Genomic DNA, 22,756 nt, shown 5'->3' with positions numbered 1-22,756 from the left:
CTCGACGGGGCCGTTTGTTTGTTTGTGTTTGTTTGATAAGCCATTAGTCAAAATGACAAACGCTTAGGTTGATTCAAATTGAAAAGATTTACGTGGCCGAAACAAAGGCTCGAAATGCAGGCTCAACTGCAAAGGAGCCATTCAAGCAGCTCGCAAAATGCCGATAAGACCCCCACAAAATAAAGGGCTTTAAGCCACAGCAAAATCTGGTATGTCTTGTGTTTTCTTTTTCAAAGGGGGACTCGAAATCGATTCGATGTACGGGGATTTCTTCCCCCTAAAAATTTCACAAATAGACCGCAAAACAAGCAATTTCTTTGAACTTTAAAGGGTACAAGTTTTTGAGAAGAAGAAAACAGTGAGGGTGAGCTTAAAACAAATTTATAACCGAAGTTTATAAATCAATATGTTTCAGGGATAAAAAATTATTATTAAAATTTTTTATACAATCTATCTGTTAACGATGGTGACCTCTGAAAAGTAAAAGTAAGTTCATTAAGAACTCGGATTGGAAAACATACCCAAACAAGTGACTTCGGCAAGGCTGTTTTATGCAGTTAGCTGCACCCAAACTAACTGTCCCTATCACCTTATGACTGATTATGAAAATTCACTTTTTCGGCCAATTTTTTCATTTTTGATTTGATTTTCATCAAAATTTGCAAAATAAGGCCAAAAATTGATATTTTAAGGTGAACACAGTTCTATAAGAAATTTAATTACAACCTCAACGAGATATGACATTCTCTGTTCCGACTAATATTGGCATTGTTATGAGCAAAATACTGGCTTTTTTGAGGATAAATATAAATAACAATTCTTAAGTAATATTCTCCATATTTTTCCTAGGTTTATAGCCTATATAATAGTCAAAACCAGGCATACACCTAAGGGAAAAACTCTTTTATGCAGCTAGCAACCATCAGCGAAACCAACTATTTCTATGACTTTCCGATTGATTTGGAACATTTCAAATGTCCATTTTCAATGGTCAATTTTCGCATTTTTGTAAGGAGTTACATTATCAACATTTTTAGGTGTGAATGCAGTATTATCGGAAAGTATAACAAACTGGACGAGATACCAAGTTCCAAGTTTCCACAATTTTTGGCATTATTATGAGCAAAATTCGAACTTTTTGATCGGAAATTCACATTTTTTCACATTTATGAAAAAGTAAATAAATAAATAAATTTAAAACCAAGTCTAACGATGTATTATTTATTTTGATAGTTGTAAAGGGTAAATTACTGACCTTTCTCACCGAAAATCATGACAACAGCAGATGAACACTTTCCGCAATACTTAAGGTTTTTAAAACATAAATTAGTTAAGAGCAGCTAAAAAGCCGAACATATTTTTGCATATCAGAATAAATGGGCACTTAAATTTTGACATGAAAGGGATATCGAAACCTGAAAGCAAATCCCTTATAGTCGTCCGATTTTTAAATAAATAAAAATATTGCCCTTTGAAATCCCCAATTATTGGCTGGACTATTCCAGGGGAATTACAACTTCAACTTGATATCAATTGAATCGATTTCGATTCCGGTAGAGCCAACGACTTTAAAAATGCAAAAGCCGTTTTCCACACACAAGCTGGCATTTTCACATAGATGGGGGACTGTGTTTAAAGGCATCAAGGGCCCGAACAGAAGTTAACTGAAATGTTTCGCATTCAATGTCGGAGAGCCAGGCATTTTGGCCAGTTTTGCCGTTGTTTCTGGCCTGCAGTTTTTGGGCTAGTCATGTGCTATTCTCTCTCTCCTTTTTTTCTGCGTTTTTGTTGCCCTCTGAATTCCACTTTTTATTGTGCAGCGTTCAGGGATTGGAATGGGATTCAGTTTGGGTTTGGGTTTTGGTTCTGGGTCTGGTCTGGGGTTTCATATCCTGCACTGGGGCAATTAAGTTCGTAATCTGAGCGACATCTGTGCATTGGACACAGCATCGAGAGCAACTGAGAATTTTTTGCTTCCCTTGTCCTTCTCTGCTTCTCATTTTTTTTTGTTCAATATTTCGTCGAAAATTGCTGGGATTGAGAAGTTGCCGGCGGGTGAGGCATTGTTTACAGCTTGTTATTAACTCTTTCGCAATGTTTTTCGCTGTTTTTTACTGTTTTTTTTTGTTTTTGTTGTTTCTCTGATGGTTTGTGAGGGTCGTGATTTAAATGCCCTGAGCTGTAAAACTGCTAACAGCTTAAATGCCCCGAACCTCACGAGTCCTTTTTCACTGGAATTTTCTCCTCGACTGATTGTCATTGTCCTCAATTTAACTCCCATTTAAGAGTAATGAACGGCGGCGAAAACTTTAAAGTGTGTGGGAAATTCAACAAGGTTGAATTGTGGTTCAGGGAAAATGCTTGCTGAAAAATGTTCACAACTGTCAGGAGTTTTTGTTGGGTATTTATTATTTATAAAGAACAGAAAGTGAACCCAATTGTTATAGCTTAAGTGACCTATAAATAACTATGGCAGCAGGAATATCAATCTATATAATGGGTTTACCAATGTTCTGTGATATTAATAAATTTAGGAATTATACATAACAAAAATCCGCTTGAAATACGAATTTTGTGTACTTAAAATTGTATTAAACTTGTTTTATTTTTTCAGTGAAATCAGATATAAGCTCCTATTAGTTCGATTTATATATCTTAGCATAGCTAATCTTACTAATAAATACCTCAAATTGTTAATTATTTCACACATTTCCAGCTAACCAAACAGGCCCACCCATGGCCAACTAGATCTTTAAAATTCTTTGAAGTTTCCTTAAACATGGCCCTTAAAACTGGTAACAAAAACCAGGAAGATGCCTGCTCTCAATGGGCCGCCCTGTCAATTTCCAGTTAACGCAGTTCATCACTCGCAAATCTGACACGCTTCGGCATTCGTTATTAGGGTGCAAAGGACGATGGGCAAAGGACTATGAGCAGGACAATGAATGCCCCGGAGGAACCTGACAGCTGCATATCCCAGCACCTTCGATGCACACCAAATACGCTACGCGTTCGCCTGTCCCTCGTCATTATTCGTCCTGCTCCTCCTGCTGGTGGCAAAGGAACGAGAGCGAGGGAGAGTCAGATATGGTGAATAGGAAGGAATAGGATGGGACATAAGGAGCTGCAACTGTTGCGAGGTCCTTTGGCCTGTCCATTAATGGTTCGGCCAAGTGGCTGAAAACCCAAATCCGAAAACCGAAATCTGTTGATTGTCGCGGGGGAGGAGTCCACAGAAACGACAGCTGCGAAGTCACAAAAGACTCTAGGAAGTTTCCCCGTCCCGCTCGCTTCTCGATGTGTCCTTGTGTCCTGATGCTCTCCGCTTGCGGGATGTTGATGTATCTGGTAGATGTATCTGTATCTGCATCTGTGTCTGCAGCTGTCGCTGCCGGTTCGCTGCTTCTACGCTTCATCTTGCCAGCCAGTCTCTGTTTTTGTAAGTAGTACTTAGGGTTTAGAATGGGTAGATGGGATATTATTATTGTTTGTACTAAATTTAACTTTTATGCTTGGTTGGGAAATGCTATTTTAGAATGATACCTAAGAAGAAGATACATTGCTTGCTAACTTATGTAATAAGAGACTTTTATAATAACTCAATATATACTCCAGTTCGTAAATACTACTTTTTTTAGATTGATTAAATCATAAAATAAAGTTATTAAAGACGCTTATACAAAATCCCAGGGTATCTCAAGGTCGTCTTACTTTCTTTCTCCTTTTAAACTGTTTTTGTTTCTCGTATGTTGGTCAATGGCAGCATTAGCCCTCATTCGGTTGATGGCTTCTAGGGATTGTTTTTATGGTCTGTCAATGCGTGCACCCGCTCTTCATCCTCTTGCCCACCCTCTTCCCTAGCCTTCTCTACCTCCTCTCTATTCCCCTTCACTTTTATTCACTCTCTCCGCGAAGAGTGTGCGAAAGCAAAGCGGCGGAGACCACAGACAGTGGCATAGCTGGTGCGTTGGTGTTGCCAAGGAAAAGCCACCAAAGTGGATGGTTAAAACGGAGGCAGCCGTGCAGCAACAGCCTTGAGTGATAGCAAAAGTATATGTGAGAGTGTGTGTGTTGTTCGCCAGTGTGTATGTGTGTGTGATCAGCGGAGCATGCCGGCAACATGCCACACCATGCCAATGGCTACAAGTCCCAAAGTTGATGAAACAACACGTAGCGAAGCCTTGCCTCAGCAGCAGCAACAGCAACAGAGCCAACACCAGCCGCCTGCAACAGTAAAAAGGTAAAAAAAAAAGAAACAACTACAGCAGCAGCAGATTAAATCAGGTAGGAAATTTTCGTTCGAGTGGTAAATTTTTTGCACCTGCCGTTAGCAGCAGCGGCAGCAGCCGGTTTTTTGTTCTGTTTTCCTTCTGGCCAAGTTACCTCAGCTGTTGCAGCCGTTGTCACTCAGATGATTAGTGCTCAGCTTGGAACTGCGCCTGCGCAGCGTTCTTTTCGATCGCTTTTTGGTCAGATATTTTCGAAAAAGGCAACCAAAAAAAAAAGAGATGGACATATATCGCGTGCGTGGCTGCGTGCTTCTTCTGGTTGCATGACTCTTAACCGAAACCTGTCCTCAGCTCAAGCCGTCATCTCGTATGCACAATATGTAGAATCAACAAAGCCTTAAGCCAGCCTGATGAGCCCTCATCATCTGCCCATAGCCAGTAAGGACACGAACTGGTCAATGGTCAGATAAGAGACACCTGCTCCCGCATTCCAGCATTGATTGTGGAATTTATTTTAAGATATTTATAAAGTAAATATACATTTCTTGTTCTTTAAATTTATAAAGTCTTAAAGTTGTTTTCTTCAACATAAAATCCCCTAACCAAGTTGGTTATTACATAAAGTGATTTGTTTTTAGTATAAGTGCAATTGGGAAGAACAATGCCACTAGTAGACCATCAAATCGCATGGAGTACCTGCTTTTAGCACCTGCCTGAGACCTCAAAGGAGCGTTCAATGGGGAGCAACCGTTGAAATCCCCATCGAATATGAGTGCAAATGAAATTTGAACTCGATTCGAGTCGTCCCATGCCACGCCACGCCATGCCATGCCATGCCATGCCATGCCTTGCTCACATTTAATACCAATTCAGGGAGTGAACTGTAGAGAGCACCAACAGACTTTCCAGGCCATTACCTTAATATGCTGACCATAACGTGAGCCATTCGCTGCCATTTCCAGCCACATTTCCCTGCATAAAAGCCAACAATATAACGGGCGACAATGAAACAAATGCACCAAATGGGGTGGGCTATGGTTGCTCTGATGAAGGGGGGGGAGGGCAACTGGTTCAAGGGGATACTATATACCATGCAAATGTCGGCAGCAGCCACCACTCCCAGGTGCAACATCCCCCATACCCATTCGCATTTTTGCCGTGTGCAACAAGCTAGAACAGAATGACAACAAACAAAGGCATCAAATTAAAAACTAAACTGCGTCCACTCAAAATATGCAAACAGCTCAGTCTGATGGCTAGCTGGCTGGCTGCCTGGCTGGCTGGATGAGTGTATGTGGCATGGATGTGCATGTGGCCACCGCTTGATTATGCAGCCACATCCATTGATGATGGCCACCACAAAGGGGCTGGCCAACAGCTTGTCCTCTGCTTTTCTGACCAACGCTTTCTGCTAGCAGTACATTAACAAGTAAAAATGAAAAACGACGAAATAATACAAGTAAGACATAATAAGAGGTACTAACACCGAAGGTTTTAATACTCTAAAGGAAAGGGAATGCTAAAAATATTTAATAAAAAACTCATATCTTTAGTAAATACTCCAAGCAGTTTGTGAACGAAAGTTAAGCACAAATCTATTATCTTTCCTATAAAAAGATTATATAAAAAGTAGTTTTAAGAAATTTTCCAATGGTTTTTTCTTTATTTTACTTTTTGAGTAACATTTATATTAATATTTAATACTACTGTACTAAGTATTATTTCATAAACCTGCTTCTGTTTAAGCCTGCAAAATCCATTGAAAGTGTATAAAAATATTGCAAATTGCAACACGACTCGGGCAAGTGCCAACAATGGCAGACTGTTGCACCCCCTACCAGTTGTTACTCTTACCCCATTTTTCTACCAATTTCCGCGTGCCTCCCCTCTCTGTGCTCAGCCAAGCGCGCATTCCATTCAGCTGACCCCCGACCCTACCTCACCCCTATTATTTTTATAGATGGCCCAAAAAAATAGTAAAAATGCATAGCTTACAGCGCTTTTTTCGGTGCGTAAGGCGGCATTTTTGGCATATTTTTTTACACACATTTCGGCCTCGATAAAGCCCTCCTCCCCAGATGGATCCATATTGCAACAATGCAGCTAGTGGGCTTACGAGCCATTCAATTGCCTAGCTGCTCCTTTTTTTCCCTGTGACTTTTCCAGCCGCATTCCAACTTTGCACTTTAAAACCTTTTCCGGCTTTTATGTCTGCAAAATATCAGCAAAACGAATGGTTGGAGTAGCAGATTTACATAGAGATAGGCAGAGGGGAATGATGCTGGGCTATAAAAAACTAAATATAGGCGTAAAAAGAGATTTAAAGGGTTTTGTAAGTTTTTTTAGATCTAAAAAGTAAGTTTAATAATCTCTAAAATAGTAAGTTAAGCGTTAGTAATTTCTGTTCATTGTTAAATGCATCTTTTTAAAGGACCCTTACTTAGTTAGTATTCTTGGATCATTATTTCATCATCACTACTACCTATTTTAAGCCAGAACTGCTTTCAATCTCTTCCATTGTTAGTGCCGCATTTTCCTAACTAAACTCTCTAAGCAGCACCGACATTATTAGAAGGTGGTCTATATCTGATTACCCATAAGGGTAGTTTCTCTGCATATCCTTATTGTATGAGTTTTTCCAGCTGCTTACGAGAAATGTCAAGACAATGGTGATTTTTCCTTCTGAATTTCCATTGTCCATTGATACGGTTTTCCTTTCAAGTCCTAATTCTCCGTTTTGCCGGCTTTAAGACTCCGTCTGGTTTTCGGTTCTTCGCCTTGCACTTTCGTAGCACGTCAACATGTTTTCGCACTTCTACGTCTGCCTACGGGGCCAAAACATCTGCCGTTTTCGCTGCAGTCTGTTTTCGTTGCAGTCTCACCGCAACCGCGCCATGTGTCAGGGGCAGCAAAAAGGAGTGCGAAAAAGAAGAACCAGCTAACTAGACCGCCATTTTGAACTCTTATCATTCTCTATTTTTGGAAACGAACAGGAACTGCTCCGCCTCATAGATATGATCTTTGATAATAGCCATCTATCAAAAAGGACATCTAACGTCTAGCCTGTCATTTGAATTACTCTTATTACCAAGAACTCTCTTTGCAGGTTCTCTTTCTTGCTTGTTGCATGCTTCGTGCTCAACTTCGTGCAGGTGTGTGCTCTCTTCAGCACTCTCTCTCTCTCTAAATGACACTATTTACTGCTCTCTCTCTCGTCTGCCGAAGTTTGCCGAGTAACGCCGAACGTGTGACGTCGTAGCGAATAAAAGGAAGTGCCGAAGACGCGCCGCTTCAGTCCTTCGAAGACCGCCGCGTTGAAAACATTCTTTCTTGTGGTGAAAAATCTCTAACTTAATGTAGTGAGCTACTTCAAACCAGTGCTTCGAGCGAACTTTTCGTGGACCAAAAAGTGAAAAGCAGAGCAGCTAAACCAAACAAAGAGGATTAAGCCCGAGGCAGGAATAATTGTAACATTGTTTGCCAGCGCCTTTTTATAAGGTGTTTCACCGTTCACACGACGCCGGGAAGTCGGGAATCGTTTGTGTTTCGGCATGCGTGCCAGTCATTTGCATAAATTGCCCATCTAAACTTGAGTCCTTTTTTTGCGCGGTGTGAATGAAAGATTGCCAAACATTTCAAAACCCAACCAAAAAAGAAAAAAAACAACACAAAAATAAAGTTTCGCGTGAGCATTTAAATTGCCCTGCAACAATGGCAGGCTCAAAAGTTTTGCGGTCAATCGCGTTGGCCGTGGTAATACTTCACATTTCTGTGGCAATCGTGAGTGGGGCAGCCAGCAATGGTGTTGTTCTTAGCGATGTGAACAACATGTTGCGCGATGCCAAGGTGATGACATCGGAGAAACCTGTCATGCACATAAATCAGGAAACGGAAGCACCAGAATCCAGTGTCGAGCTATTACGTTTCGTCGATGATGATGAGGATAGCGAGGATCTTAGCTCCATCGAAGCATCAACATCGAATGGCAGGAGGTCAGGAATGGAGTCTAAAAAAATGGCCGATCAGGTGCGCCTGCTAACCAAACAGCTCAACGCTTTGATGCTACGACGCCGCGAGGATTACGAGATGCTGGAGCACAATCTGCGCAAATCCCTGCGGCTCACCACAAATACGGCCAGCGTGGATGCCGACATGCGCAGCGAACTGAACCAACTCAGGTAAGCTGGGAAAAGCGTGAAAAAGCTGGCCATGCCAGGCTAAAGGCTAAACCGTTCACCCACCTGCTCCAAAATCGAATTTGAATTTTTAATTTGTGTGGAGGAGGTCTGTGCCCCATTGGTCAATGTCGTATCGCTGGCAATTTGTGGGCCTCTAAACTTGGCGCTAACTTTCCCCCAGTCACGTAGAACTTGTCGCCCAACTTTGGCCAACGAATTGATGGCCCTCTAAAGCGGGCAACAGTTTTTAGCAGAGAGAAAAATGTAGCACACTTAGCTTGGCAAATGATTTTTGTTTGATGGTTTTAAGCACATTTAAAATATTTATATGACAAGGTTTCATGGGTAAATCTGTTTAGATTTTAGTTTTTTTTAGTAAGTAGAAAGATTAACGCATTTTCCATGATGCGGTTACATGTCATAATGGTTATCATTATCATTGTTTTCACTATCTCATCTAGACAACCTTGCCATTATGTGCGACTCCTGTAATAGCTCTAAAAAAGAACAAACTTTCCTTGGTTTTTCTCTCCATTTTCCGACTCCTCAAACTTCCCAAGCCATAGAGCAAGGAACACTGCAATGAGGAAAAGAATTCCAATGCGGAACATGATTGTGTCCAACTAATTCAGACAAATATGTGTGAGTGGGCGAGTGTGGGAATCCTAGCAGAGGGATGTGGGCCGGATAAGACATCTAATCAGAGCAAAGACACGAGCCATGGGGCCAAGCCCAAGCTTGCGTAGTATTCGTGATTTGTTTCGTTGTCATGGGCTGACTAATAATGATTGTCTCATCGAGCAGAAAGCACACACACACACATGTATCAGTTACACCGCCAATCCTAAACCCAAGCCCTAACCCAAGAACATCTCTTGTGGCAGCGTAAAAAATACGTAAAAATGGCACACTCTTAATTTACTGAACAAATAGCCAAGTCTAACCTTATTGTTGTTGCTGTCGTGGACATCGTAAACTTTGTCAGTGACACCGTAAATAATTCAGCACACGCTCATGTTTATATACTCTTGGTCATATATATATATATATATATATACTGATATATATATATATACATACGTTTCGCAGTAAGGACATGAAGGAACTCCCAAGGCAAACGCCAGTCAAACGTCATGTCAGTTGTGGTTTATGTGATCCACTATCGCCTCTACCCCTGACCCTGGCCACACAGTGAAAACCGACCACTATACCACCTTTACTATAACGCCCCTTATTTTCCGCCCACCTGGATCAGCTTCACCCTCAGTTAGACAACATCATTATCTGATTGAGTACACTGGCGTGTGTTTTGGTTGGGAAAGTCCACTCTGCTGATTTGAGTATATGTATTTGATAACAACATTCTCTCCCCCCACCCAAAACAAAAAAAAAAAAGAAATACAGAAAAGTTACAGAGCGCTGTCCAATTTGATAATTAAAACCGGAAAAATGTGGGAAAATCCAGATACGAACACCATCAGACGTCATCAAATCAGGGCCGATGAAGTTCGGCATTTGCAGTGTTCATGTTGCGTTTTCAATTTGCTCGCATGTCATTGACAGCATTTTCAATTTTCACTTGAATGACAGCCCGTTTTTTTGTTGGAAAAGCGAAAGAAAAAAAGCTGTGCAGCAGCCAAGCGAAAAATTGCCAGGCGAAAAGGGAAATTCAGTTGGTTTGGCATTACAACAGTTGCCCCTGGATGGAGGGCTAGAAATTGTTTACTCTTTTTTCTACGTTACCAAAGCTAGTTTTTCACAACCAATTTTATTTTATTTAACATCTAAAATATTTGATACAGATATATGTTTACTCGGGTAGTCAGTCAGTTAAAGCTTTTTATATAGCCAAAACTTGAAGCCAACCCGCTTACCCTTTTTTAATTAAATATTTAAGTAATTATTGTGGAAATGGTGAAGCCAAACAGGAGCAACAACAACAAATCCATAACTTTTCATAGTCGTCTGTCTGGGTCTGGGGGGCCACAAAAACTTTAGCAAGCCATAAAATTAACAAAAACCGCCCGCCCACGCACAATGCAACAATTTGAAATATTACGTATACGCAGCCATGAATAAAAACCTAACCGAATGTGATGTATGTACGCCAGGCCAAGAAAACTCGAATACAACTTTTCTTTTGGTTTTTATTTTATTTTTGTCTTCTTGCCGGTTGAGTGTTTTTTCATTTTTTTTTTCTTATTCTTTATGAAAATTTCATGTAGCTCTGTGTGCTCTTTTGACAGTGAAAAATAAAAGAACAACGCCAGCTGCTGCTGCTGTTCTGCTGCCTTTCGAAAAACAAAACTTTTTACCTACGCTCCGAATTTGTTGAGCTTCTTCTTTTTCTTCTTCTTGCTCTTGTGGCTCTACTTCCGTTTCCGCTTCCTTCCAACTGACTACTTTAATTGTCTGAAATGCCACAAAAATGCGTTCCATTCGGTCTTATTTGTGTTGTTAGCTGGCAACTGGCAACTGGCAACTGCCACAAGTGCTACAACATTTTCATTTTCAACATTTAAACAACGTTTTTAGCCAGCACTTGTTGTTTGCGGTCTGGGCCGCCTCTCTACACTTTTTTTTTGTGTGTTTTCCTGCCAAAGTTTGCCATCGTATTTTGTTAATTTTTTGTTCGTATATGACTTCTGTGATTTTTGTTTGCTGACAATGTTCAGAGTTTGTTTGAAATAATCTCGCAACGTTCTCAATTTAAATGGTTGATGGAAATTCAGCGGTATAGTGTAGGTGAAGCAAGCATCCGTGGCCGGGGCTAGAGCATGATTGAGTGCAGGTCGAAATCCCATTAGTGGACCGCACGCCGGCCGCATTGGCAATTAAGTTAGCCGACAGCCTGAAAATGTCAGTTTAAATTAGATTTCCTGGTCAGGGGGATAGCAATTAAAGCGTTACGTTCACCCTCCCAGCTAATTAGCGATTTTAATCAAATATTTTCTCCTTTTTTTGTTCAACCCAGGGAGGAGGTGGCCTCACTGCGCTCTTCGCAAAGTGGCAATAAGGAACGTTTGACCGTTGAATGGCTGCAGCAGACGATCTCGGAGATCAGGAAGCAATTGGTGGATCTGCAGAGGACAGCCGGCAATGTTGCCAGGGATGTTCAGCAGCGCAGCTCTACGTTTGAGGATCTGGCCACCATTCGTAGTGATTACCAGCAGCTGAAGTTGGAACTGGCTGCCCAGCGTGAGCGTCAACAGCAAACGGAGGTCTATGTCCAGGAACTACGAGAGGAGATGCTGCAACAGGAACAGGACTTCCAGCATGCCCTTGTCAAGCTGCAGAAAAGGACGAGCAAGAATGGCCAGGGATCAGCCAGTGTTGAGGAGGAGAGCGCCAGCCAGGAAGCCAGCCAGGAGGTGAGTAACTGCCTTTTATGCTAATCATCAGATAAACACGCGAGGGCACAGGTAGAACAGAAGGGTCTGCATTGAAAAGAATTAAATGGAAGTCTTTTACTGAAACTAAACAATAGTTAGGAATACCATTTAATCAGATTTCTAAAGGTTAAACCAGATATAACTTGGTTAGTAGGAAATCTTTTGAGATACAAAAACCAGTACCAGTAAAAGATAATCACTTAGATTATCATAAACTTTTCTCTCAGTGCGTGCTTTTTATGGCCCCCAAAAGAAAGCCGGAGCTTTGTTTTGTTTTCACTTTAAGTGCGTCCCATAAAGCGACCGCCAACCTGGCGGGGCATTATCTGCCCGTTTTATGCCTTACTTTATGCGGGGAAGGAGACTCCGCCTCCGCCGCTGCCAGGTAAGGAGCGGTAAATGTCGAGGGCGGTAAGCAGCACGATGTGCTAACGAGTGGGTCCGAGTGGGTCGCAATCCGCCTTTTGCCTCAACCTTTTAATGGCCTGCCACACATACGTTGGCCAAATTACTCATACGCACCGCAGGACGTTGTCGTATTTAATATTTAATGCCGCCAGTGGACTCACCCCCTTGGCCCATGGCAGCCACTTAGGTTTCACATTCAATGCCTTAATGTCCCTGGGCCAACCTCCCAACAGAATCATAAAGAGATTCCCGTAAATGATGGAGCCATGATCAGTGGCATCCTTTCGTCAGAACTCTGGCATACTTAGAAGGGCTCTCGTATCAGGGCTTACGATGAATGATGTGCGCAATACATAAGTCAGAGTGAAGTTCTAGAAATCGGATCTCTGAAAGTGAAGGATCTGGGGCCCACGTCGTATGTGGAAGGACTCGAGACACCCTTGCCGCCTTCTTAATTATAATTAATGTCAATAAAGGACTTGCAACGGCAGCAGCAACATCAACAATGGGGAAACTTGGAGCGAAAACAAAGGCAGCTGCCAACAGGTAAAAGCCCTGGTGATGGGAAGGCAGCCAGGTAACGAGCTCCAGCTACAGCTACAGCACCAGATCCAGGTTGCTTCATTAAAAGGATTATGCCTCAGTCCGCTCCAATATGAGAATGCGGTTACGTCGTTCGACCATCAACGAAATATGTCAGTGGGGCCCAGCTACCTTTATCCCTTTTTTCTGGCTGCTGCTGCTGTTGTTGTTGCTACCCCCTGTACTCCCCCTCTCTGTATGCATGAAACTGGTTTGGCTGCCACCTGTTTTGATCTGGTTGCACGATGCCGTTCCTTCACTCGCTCGGTGAGCTTCACTTTGAAGTTTGGCTTAAGCGAAATTTGCTTGCTTAGAAGAATATATTTTTTTGGGAATATATATACTTTTTGCCAGCGAAATTCACTTTCTTGGCTGGAAATTCTATTTATGTATGTGTGTGTGTGTGTGTGTGTGCTTTGTCCGCCCACAAAAGCGAGGAAATTCGACGAGCTAACGCAATTACTTGAGAGTCTCAGAAGGGCCAAACAGAAATTTAAGAAAAATATATAAAAATAGAAGGGAAAAGGAGGCATTGCGACTAGAAGATACCCTGTTTTGAAGGCTCTTTGTGGTTAGTTTAACTTTATATTAAAAAGTATTTCTTATAGTAAATTCTTGAGGTATTAAATGAGATTTAATAATAACTTAAACTAAAGACAAGCTTTAAAACTAACTACTCCTGAGACCAAAAGCCATTTCAATTAATTCAAAAGACCATCTGACATTCCTAATTTATCTCAATTCCTCGGAGTTCGATCGACCGATGGTTAACCTCTAATTCCCGCGGGTTCGATATACCCAGGAGGCTCCTTAAGTACAAGGAGGGGATTAAGTGCTCAGCCAGGCAGCTTAAGCGGCTTTCGCCGGACCTCTGAGCACACGCATCACATACTATATATGCTATATATCTATATATATATCTCAAAGACCTTGTGTGTGCTGATATATATGTATCATTAATGGGCAGGCCGTTGCCAAAATATAAAGCGAAATTGCTGAAAATTGCAAAACAAAAAGCAGGAAATCACCTTTTAATCGCCTGGAGTCAAAGGAGATGGGGCAGAGGAGCCGTAGAGGGCATGGGATTCACTGGCCAGCTGCTTTTGGGAACTGGCTTGGGTTAACTTGATGGACAGACAGAGGGCCAGCCTTTTGTCTCTTGTCTTTGCCAAGTTTTTTGGCAGCCAACAAACAGCAGGAGTTGGCGTTGTGGAGTCGCTGAGTAGATGGAGCTGCGGCAGATGCTCTCGAGTGCTTCGATAATCAGTTCCCCTGCCACATGCCTCGCTTCCCCCTAACGCGATGCTTCAGCACAATTTGATCCTTTTCATTACGTTTTTTTTTTCTCTTCTTTCGCTTCTTTCCCACCGAAAAGGTGGAGGCGCTTTTTGACCAGAAACAAAAACCAGTTCTTAAACTTTCTCAGCTCACAAAAAAAAAAAAAACCAAAAGCAATTTTTGAAAATTGTTATTATAGGAGCGCAGCAAGGCAGAAATTAGGTTAAATTAGAACAAAGAGCAGAAAGCAGATAACAAAGGCCAAGGAGCAGATGGAGAGCCAGAGAGCCGTAGAGAGACCAGCTCAAGGATAAGCAGCCAAAAAATAAATAAAAATACAAAACAATAAAAAATTGCACAGGTGGCTGGCAGAAAAAAAAAGGGAAAACCCCCTCGAAAATAGACAACAATTTTCTTTTGTGTGTGTGTGGCTGACTGAGCTGACTGGGCTGGCTGGTTAAATTTAATCAACTTTCCTTTATTTGATTAGCCGAGAGAACAAAAAATGTACAAAGTCAAAGCAGTAAAGTTAATGCAAAAACCCAAAAAAATAAAACCTTTGCGGATTAGACAGAAACCAGAGTTGGAAAATTCCCGGGAAATGACTGGCGGAAATATTAAACGTAAATAGAAAAAAAAGCAAACACAAAGAAAGCGAATAGCAACACATTCTGGCTGGAGGTTGCCATAGCGATGATGGACCGAAGATAAATGTTTATTTTTCAGGAATTTTTGCAGGTCCTTTAAAACGATTTCTTTCCAAATTAAATTCATATCTATCTTTGGACTATATTGATATATAATAAGCCAGCAAATACTAATCCTAAATTAGCCTGATAAATTGGACAATATAAGCTTGATTTAATAGTTAAAGCCAATCTGTAGTTTATGCATTTATATAGAACTTTAGTCCAGAGGTGAGAGCACTTGAACCCATAAACATCTGCCGGTGACAGGGGAAAAGCCAAATATAATTTGCCAACTCTAATTGCAAACTGTCTGCAGATTGATGCCTCCGATATAAAGGCATATATATATATATCCTTTTATACATATGTCTGCTCACGCACTCTGTTACAAATTGCTTTGATGAAAGCTGTCAGTTGCAACAGTTGGGCCAAGATATGCCGAATGCTCCAAAAAGAGGCAAAAACACAAATGTTTATCATTGGTTATTGATGCCACTATAACTTGGCCAAAGGGGGGAGCATCTGATAGGGGAAGAGATGGTAGATATTGTACATATGAAAGACTGGCTGTTAAATTAGCAAGGCAAACAAATGCCAGGCACACAGAGGCAGTCGTATCGAGAAGGAGCCGGAGCCCCAAGGCACCCTGGCACGGAGTATCCTGTTTCGGTTCTCTCTGTATATATATATATATATATATATATCACCTCCCCCTACAGAGTGCTTGGCATTTTTACCTTATTTATGTTGATATTTGTTTTGCCTTTGTTTCATGTTACCTACCAACATCTCTGGCACTGCCAGTGCCGGCAATTTGTTTGATTGTTACCCCTTTGGATTGGCGAAAGATACTCATGTCTTCGTTGCATATTATCTTTATTGAAACAGCTACTCAGATTTCATGGAAATTTTAGGGAGAAATTCTGGGAAATTCCTTGGAAATTAAATCCCTTTGGTTAGATTTATATTTGTGGGATAAATTTTAGTTTGAAATTATGCACACGTCTGCCAGTTTCTTGGCCAGGGATCAGGTTGACGTTGACGTTGACTTTGAGGTCGTCCTGGCAACGAGCCTTTCCTGGCCCCCAAATGCGCATTAACTTAATGGCATTTTGCGGCGCCCTATGACTGCTATTGCCTCTCTCTCTCTACTGCCTCTCAACTCCCTCCCCTCAACCATTTTTCCTATCTGCTAACAGCGTAAGCGTAACTTTTTCAAGCATCGCACAAAAGTCCTATTAAATTTTTACGACAATTCGCCGTGGTAGCAGTAGCAGCAGGATCAGGAGGAGGTACAGATTTTTGTGCTCTTTTTCTATGCTCCATGTGCCAGGGAGAACCATGGAGTACCATTCCCATTCTCGTTCTCCATCCCCTTTGGAATTGCTGTCGCGCTAATAGCAAATCCTTGTTAGCTTTCACTTAAGTACAGCATGTAAAATTTTCACTTTTAATCCAGGAGCCAACCCAGTCTTTTCCCTGGAAATTAATTAGTTCCCCAACCCCAGTTCCAACTCCTGCTCCTGTGATCCTTTTGTTTATGACTTCCCACGAAAAACACTTGAAATATTTATGCCACAATTTGGATTTCAATTATCGCGGCCATCGGCCATTGGCCATTGGCCAGTGCACACAGAAAAATTCATTTGTCTCTGCAGAAGGGAAATTTGAGCCACATAAATCACATTTAATTATACCGTTGATGGGCGAAATTTATATGCCAACACTGGCACCTTTCCGCCTTAGAAATATTTATATATATATATATCGTATATATATATCGTACCGAACACGTTTGCCCGAATATATATATTGAGGATTTCTCCGTTTTGATGGCCACTTCCCCGTCTCGGCCAGAGTTCATATAAAACGCGAACGTGTCGTATTAGCCGCGTTCGTGACCTTTCACATAAAACAACGCCAAGGCAGGCGGCTTCTGGCTGGCCACCCACTCGGAGAGCCAACCATCCAACCGCCCACTGCACCACCGAAACGTGCGTGAAGGCAAAGCAAACAAAAGAGCAGAAAGAGAAAGAGGGAGAGGAAAAGCGGAAAAAGCACTGGCTGCGGCACCAATGAAAACATTTTCACAGCGGCCCAAAGTGTTCGATGCCGCTGAGGCACAAACGCAACTCGGGCATAAATATTCATGAATATTTTCCATATTTTTGTTGCTCTTTTGTTAGTCTCTTTTTATTTTACCCCAAGAATAATTGAATTCGATGGGTGGGAAAATGCTGAAAATTTCGGAAAATATAATTTGATAGTGACTCTGACTGAAGAGTAAGTCAAACAGTGAAGGAATTTTCAAAAAATAAAATTCAAATCTTTGCAATCGGCTTAGGATTTTTCTGTTCTGACATTTTTGCTTTCCTTTAATTGGAAAATGTAACAACTTTGTAAGGTTGACTTATTGGGGTCAGAAAAGCAACACAGAAAAAGGAAAACTTAAAGAAAACTCTCAAAGAGGTATTATTTTGTTTGTTTTCATTTTGCCGCCCCTTTTTTTCCTTGCAGGATCCATATTATAATTTCTTTTCACATTCCCTCATTGCATTCATTAGCAGGACACTTTCTGCCGTCTTTTTTCCCGACCAGCATCCTTTATTAGTCAATTACCCGGGAAATTTCTATGACTGATGGCCACGAGCATAAATGAAAGGAAACCCTGGGGCGGCAGATATATATATAAAGTATAACTGTAGAATAGATCTTCTGGCGTTGGGGCCATATTCATTCATGGCGCCGGCTGAATGTGACCCAAATGGCATTACCTTGGTTTACAGCTGCTCGCTGCTGCTGCTGCTGCTGCTGCTGCTGCTGCTGTCACTCAGCAAAATTATTTCTATGCATATTGTATGTATGTGGAAATTTATGCAGCTTTTACCACCGAGAGTTAGTAGATGCATAGTAGGAGTGGGAGATGGGGCATGGCTTAGCAAGAGATGCAAATCCACCCACGCCAACGGCATCAACCAGCTCCCAGGGATTTACACGCTTTTGGGCAAAAGCTTGCATCTCGAGCTGCAGCTGACATTATTGTGGCACGCTCTGTCTGCCTGGTTATGAAATGCATTTATAATAAATGGATTTAGCATTCAATTCCCAGCACATAATCCTAGCCCGCCGCCCAGCGACAAAAGAATCTCAGCCAGCTTACGAGATTTTTACCCCAAATCATCCTTATCAAGCGTTTTTCCTTACGTGTTGGGAAAATTAATTCAGGAAGAGAGTGGGAGATGCTGAGGTCACTTTTCACAAAGGAAAATATTATCTTTAGATTTATGGAAGTCATGGAAAATTCTTAATAAATGCTAGGGATTCTGAAATCATAAAGATAAAGGATTAGTCTTCAGTCTCTTACTTATTCTAAGATTTTTCTAATTTTCCCTTAACTTTTTCTTACAGCCCACTGGCCTGGAACCCAGCGCCGATCACAAGCGTCGTCACTGCCGTTTCCAGAGCGAGCAGATCCATCAGCTGCAACTGGCCCATCGCAACCTGCGCCGCCAGGTGAACGGTTTGAAGTTCCATCACATCGACGAGCGCGTTCGAAGCATCGAGGTGGAGCAACATCGCATCGCCAATGCGAACTTCAACCTGAGCAGCCAGATTGCCTCCCTGGACAAGCTACACACTTCCATGCTGGAACTTCTGGAGGATGTGGAGGGTCTGCAAACCAAGATGGACAAGAGCATCCCAGAGCTGCGTCATGAGATCTCCAAGCTGGAGTTTGCCAATGCCCAGATCACCTCCGAGCAGAGCTTGATTAGGGAAGAGGGCACCAATGCGGCGCGATCCTTGCAAGCCATGGCTGTCAGTGTGAGTGTCCTGCAGGAGGAGCGTGAGGGAATGAGGAAGCTGTCCGCCAATGTGGATCAACTGAGGACCAATGTCGACCGATTGCAGTCTCTGGTCAACGATGAGTTGAAGAATAAGGTGAGTTATAGCCCGATTTGCTGAGGTTTTAAGTCTAGTTAGGTAAATTTCTTTAAAATTCTTAAATTTTCCTTTAAACTTCTTACTCTTTTTCCCTCTTAAATACATTTCCCCTTACACTACCTTAAGTTTTTTTTACACTACCCCCTTGGCTAACTGAGATTTCCATTTATTTCGTGCCTGCCCCACAGCTCTCCCACCTGAACAAGCCCCACAAGCGACCACATCACCAGAATCTCCAGAAGGAAACGCCGCAGGATGATTCACCCATCGACTCCGTCCTGGCCGAGACTCTGGTCAGCGAACTGGAGAACGTTGAGACCCAGTACGAGGCGATTATTAACAAACTGCCACATGACTGCAGCGAGGTGCATACCCAGGCGGATGGACTGCATCTGATTGCGCCGGCTGGCCAACGGCATCCGCTGATGTCGCACTGTACCGCCGATGGTTGGACGACGGTGCAGCGGCGATTCGATGGCAGTGCTGATTTCAATCGCTCGTGGGCGGATTATGCCCAAGGATTTGGAACGCCTGGCGGTGAATTCTGGATTGGTAACGAACAGCTGCATCATCTCACCCTGGACAACTGCAGCCGGCTGCAGGTGCAAATGCAGGATATCTACGATAATGTTTGGGTAGCGGAATACAAACGTTTCTATATATCCTCCCGGTCCGATGGCTATCGGCTCCATATTGCCGAATACTCTGGCAATGCCTCCGATGCGTTGAACTATCAACAGGGAATGCAATTCTCGGCCATCGATGACGATCGGGACATCTCGCAGACGCACTGTGCTGCTAACTATGAGGGTGGCTGGTGGTTCTCTCATTGCCAGCACGCCAATCTCAATGGGCGCTATAATCTGGGCCTGACTTGGTTCGATGCCGCTCGCAACGAATGGATAGCGGTCAAGTCAAGCCGTATGCTGGTCAAGCGTCTGCCTGCCGTTGAGTGCCAAGCGAATCTCGCTACCGTTTCCGTTGCTGATACACCAGCAGCTGATGCCGTTGCTGCTCCGCCGAGCAGTACATCAGCGCCGCCGCCGCCGGCGGCAACGGCAACAGTAACGGTAACGACGGCGTCAACCATCAACAAGGTGGTGCAGTTCGTGGCCGCCGGGCAGGCGTAAGTGAGCTGTTCCCGCTTATTTTTTCCAAAAAAAAAAACAACTTGGAAAAGGGGATGATAACCGCTACAGTGAACCACCAGAGCCATGCCTACTATAGTTGGGAGTCCACTGTTTGTCTGTGGGAGGTGGATCTAAAAGATCTTAGATAAGTGTATAAAAAAAAACTATATAATTACCCATTCACTTTGTAAATACTCAGATACCCGAGATCATCAGACCTAAGTTGTAGTATTAAAACTTTCGAAATGGAGCTTACTCTGGCCTTAGAGTACACTAGGCGTATGCGTAATTTAGTTGGCCCCCCACTATAAATATGAAATTCTTTGGTCTTTCAAGAAGATCTCATAGAGGCTTAAGTTCCGCGGTAGCTCAAACTAAAGCGAGACAGAAAGATAGAGCATATCATTTAAGGATAATGCAGAGAGTTAATGTCTAGACATAGTCCTACCCCCCTCCCTACCTCCCTCCCACCCTTCCTCCATGAAGTAAACTAAAAACTAAAAACTAAACTAGTTGTAATGTGTAAGAGGCCTAAACTCTTGCTTAGGCTAATCTCAGACAAATAATAAATATACTGAAGTGAAGTAAAGAGGAACTTTCTAGCCTAAGTCAGCATATCAGTCATATATGAAGTATACATCTATACCTAGTTATAGCGTTGGTAAATGTACTTGTAATTGTAATTGTTGTACCATAAAAATAGTGTCTACGCATTCGTTTTCCCGCTTACTAAATGTCTGCTTCAGTCCAAAAAAGCAAAAAACAAAATGAAAAACAAATTTTTCAACCTACAAAAATAAACCGATGGAGTCGCATGCCAAAGAGATCAAGTCAGAAATAGAAACAGATAATATGCAAGTTTTTACGAAATAATAAAAATGAAAGAAACCTTAAAAACTGAAAACTATTTTCTGCAGTTTTGCATATATACCAAAAATAAATAAACAAACAAATGAAGTGAGCAAAATAAGAAGGCAAGAAGAAAGAACATAAGAGCTAATGCAGTTTAGCAAGTAAGTTATTAACTATATATTATGTATACATTAATTTTATGTCCTGTAAGTTAAGCGACTAAAAAAGACAAAGGGAAACCAGAAAGCTTGGCCCTTAGACCGGCGTATTTTACAATAAATGGATTGATGTGAAACGAAAAAAACCAAAACCCTTTATGCTTATCTAAGGAAAAAGCTATCTTTTAATGTGATTCCGGTGTGGGGGGAGTAATCTGCTTTTAATTAATTACAAATGCCAAGCAAAACTTGATTTCCCTCCTCAGTAAAGTTCACTCCACTCTCATATAGGTTTATATATATAGATAGATAGCCGGGGCCAAAATGGAGATATATATTTCAATTGAAAGATGTTCGCACCCGGAGATGGAATAGTTTTCCTTGCATTTTCCTTCCTCTTTTTTTTTTTGCACATCCGCTACGAGAGCTTGGGGCCATTTATCAGCACGTGAAAAGTTGCCAACTGCCAGCCAAGAACTTTAATAATGCAAAACTCAAACATTTTTCATCATCTCGTTATATTGAGACCTCTTTGAGGGGCGGCATGGCTGCAAACCACCTCCCTTCCTGACACCATGATCTCCTTATTTATGCATTTATTTTGTTGACATTCTGCAGTCAAAACTTGCTGAGCTGCAAATGGATAACTGACTCTTTTCGGCGACTTGGATTGCGTTGCCAAAGTTCAAAGTGCAAATCCCAGAAAACGCAAAAAAATCGAAAAAATTCGAAAAGGCATGAGAAATGCATGGCAATTTTGTTATGCAAATGCAGCAGCAGAGAGAGAGAGAATGGGCATACAAATTGACAGCGAGTGTAGAGCTTGTGACATTTATTTATAGAGATACAGCTAACAGGATTTGCCCATTTTGGCCACTTTACACAGGGAAAAAGTTTCGTTTTTTTACGATAAATCTATATATACCTCTTTTTGTGAAAGTTATGCTTATACCCCACAAACTAGGCCATCAAAAAACTTTCTTTTTAAGGCCTCAACTTAACATAAACTAAGATATATATAAACTTTTCTTCCTGTGCATACAAGTGGCTTTTAAATTCATTCGGAGAACCTACTTGGGCTCGGTCAGCCAGTGGACAAGTCAACAGGAGTTTCTGCACCATTTAACCTGAGAGCGTCTTGCGAATGAAATCAAATTTGGTGTGAAGCCAAAGCGAATTGTTGTTGTTGTCTCCCAAAACAGAAAGGAACAAAAACTTTCGGGCTACGGCCAAAGGAAATGAAAATTGCGTACAAAGTGGAAGGAAGCTGGCTCACCTCCAAAGTAAATAAATGGTAAAACGGCAGAGCGATTCGCACGCATTTAAAATGGAAATCATTTATGGTCGACAGAGTTTCCTCTCCCCATCCCTTCTCTCTTTCTCTTCACTTTTCATGCCCATTTGCATTTCCGGCAATTAACAAAGGACTTGACCAAGGACAATGCATTCTCAAAAGCAAAAAAACCAGAAAAAAACAAGCCAAGTGAACTCAGCTACGAATTGATGTATGCTGCTCTAGGTTATTTTGTAATATAAAATTTACAAGATTTTTATTATGAAATTTTATTTCAGATTTTTCCGTTTTTCGCTTTCCTTTTTGTTGAATTTTTCATGAAATGTGCAACATGGCGTATGAGCAATTAAAATGCCAACCAGCGCTTACGCATAATTATCATAATTAATACGAAGCTTTGTAATCGACTAAAGCCAGTTGAAGCTCTCTCTGAGGGGAAAGCAATTTATATATATAGGTATATATACTATATATACGTGGAAAATATTATTTAATTCCATTTTATTTTATTTTCTGACACACATCTCAACGGTTTAATTAAAAGGCACAATATGCCTTAAGCCCGCTGGCTCAGACATGAGTGGCCTGAATAAAAAAGTATAAAAAAGTTACAATAAATTTTTA

At 41.7% G+C, this 22,756-nt stretch overlaps 1 protein-coding gene across 1 annotated transcript; it reads left to right on the top strand.

The window, feature by feature from the left end:
- Window positions 1–7,537: 7,537 nt before the first annotated feature.
- LOC108113036 (protein scabrous) lies at window positions 7,538–20,999 on the top strand. The gene is made up of 4 exons (XM_017223467.2): window positions 7,538–8,407; window positions 11,382–11,778; window positions 18,165–18,695; window positions 18,887–20,999. The coding sequence occupies exons 1-4, from the start codon at window positions 7,845–7,847 to the stop codon at window positions 19,826–19,828; spliced, it is 2,433 nt and encodes an 810-aa protein (XP_017078956.2). The 5' UTR covers window positions 7,538–7,844; the 3' UTR covers window positions 19,829–20,999.
- Window positions 21,000–22,756: the final 1,757 nt, after the last annotated feature.

Source organism: Drosophila eugracilis, unplaced genomic scaffold (assembly GCF_018153835.1).
Source record: "Drosophila eugracilis isolate 14026-0451.02 unplaced genomic scaffold, ASM1815383v1 contig_90, whole genome shotgun sequence".
NCBI classification, from domain to species: domain Eukaryota; kingdom Metazoa; phylum Arthropoda; class Insecta; order Diptera; family Drosophilidae; genus Drosophila; species Drosophila eugracilis.
Note: the sequence above shows the minus strand (reverse complement) of the source record. Positions and strands in the feature narration are given on the sequence as shown.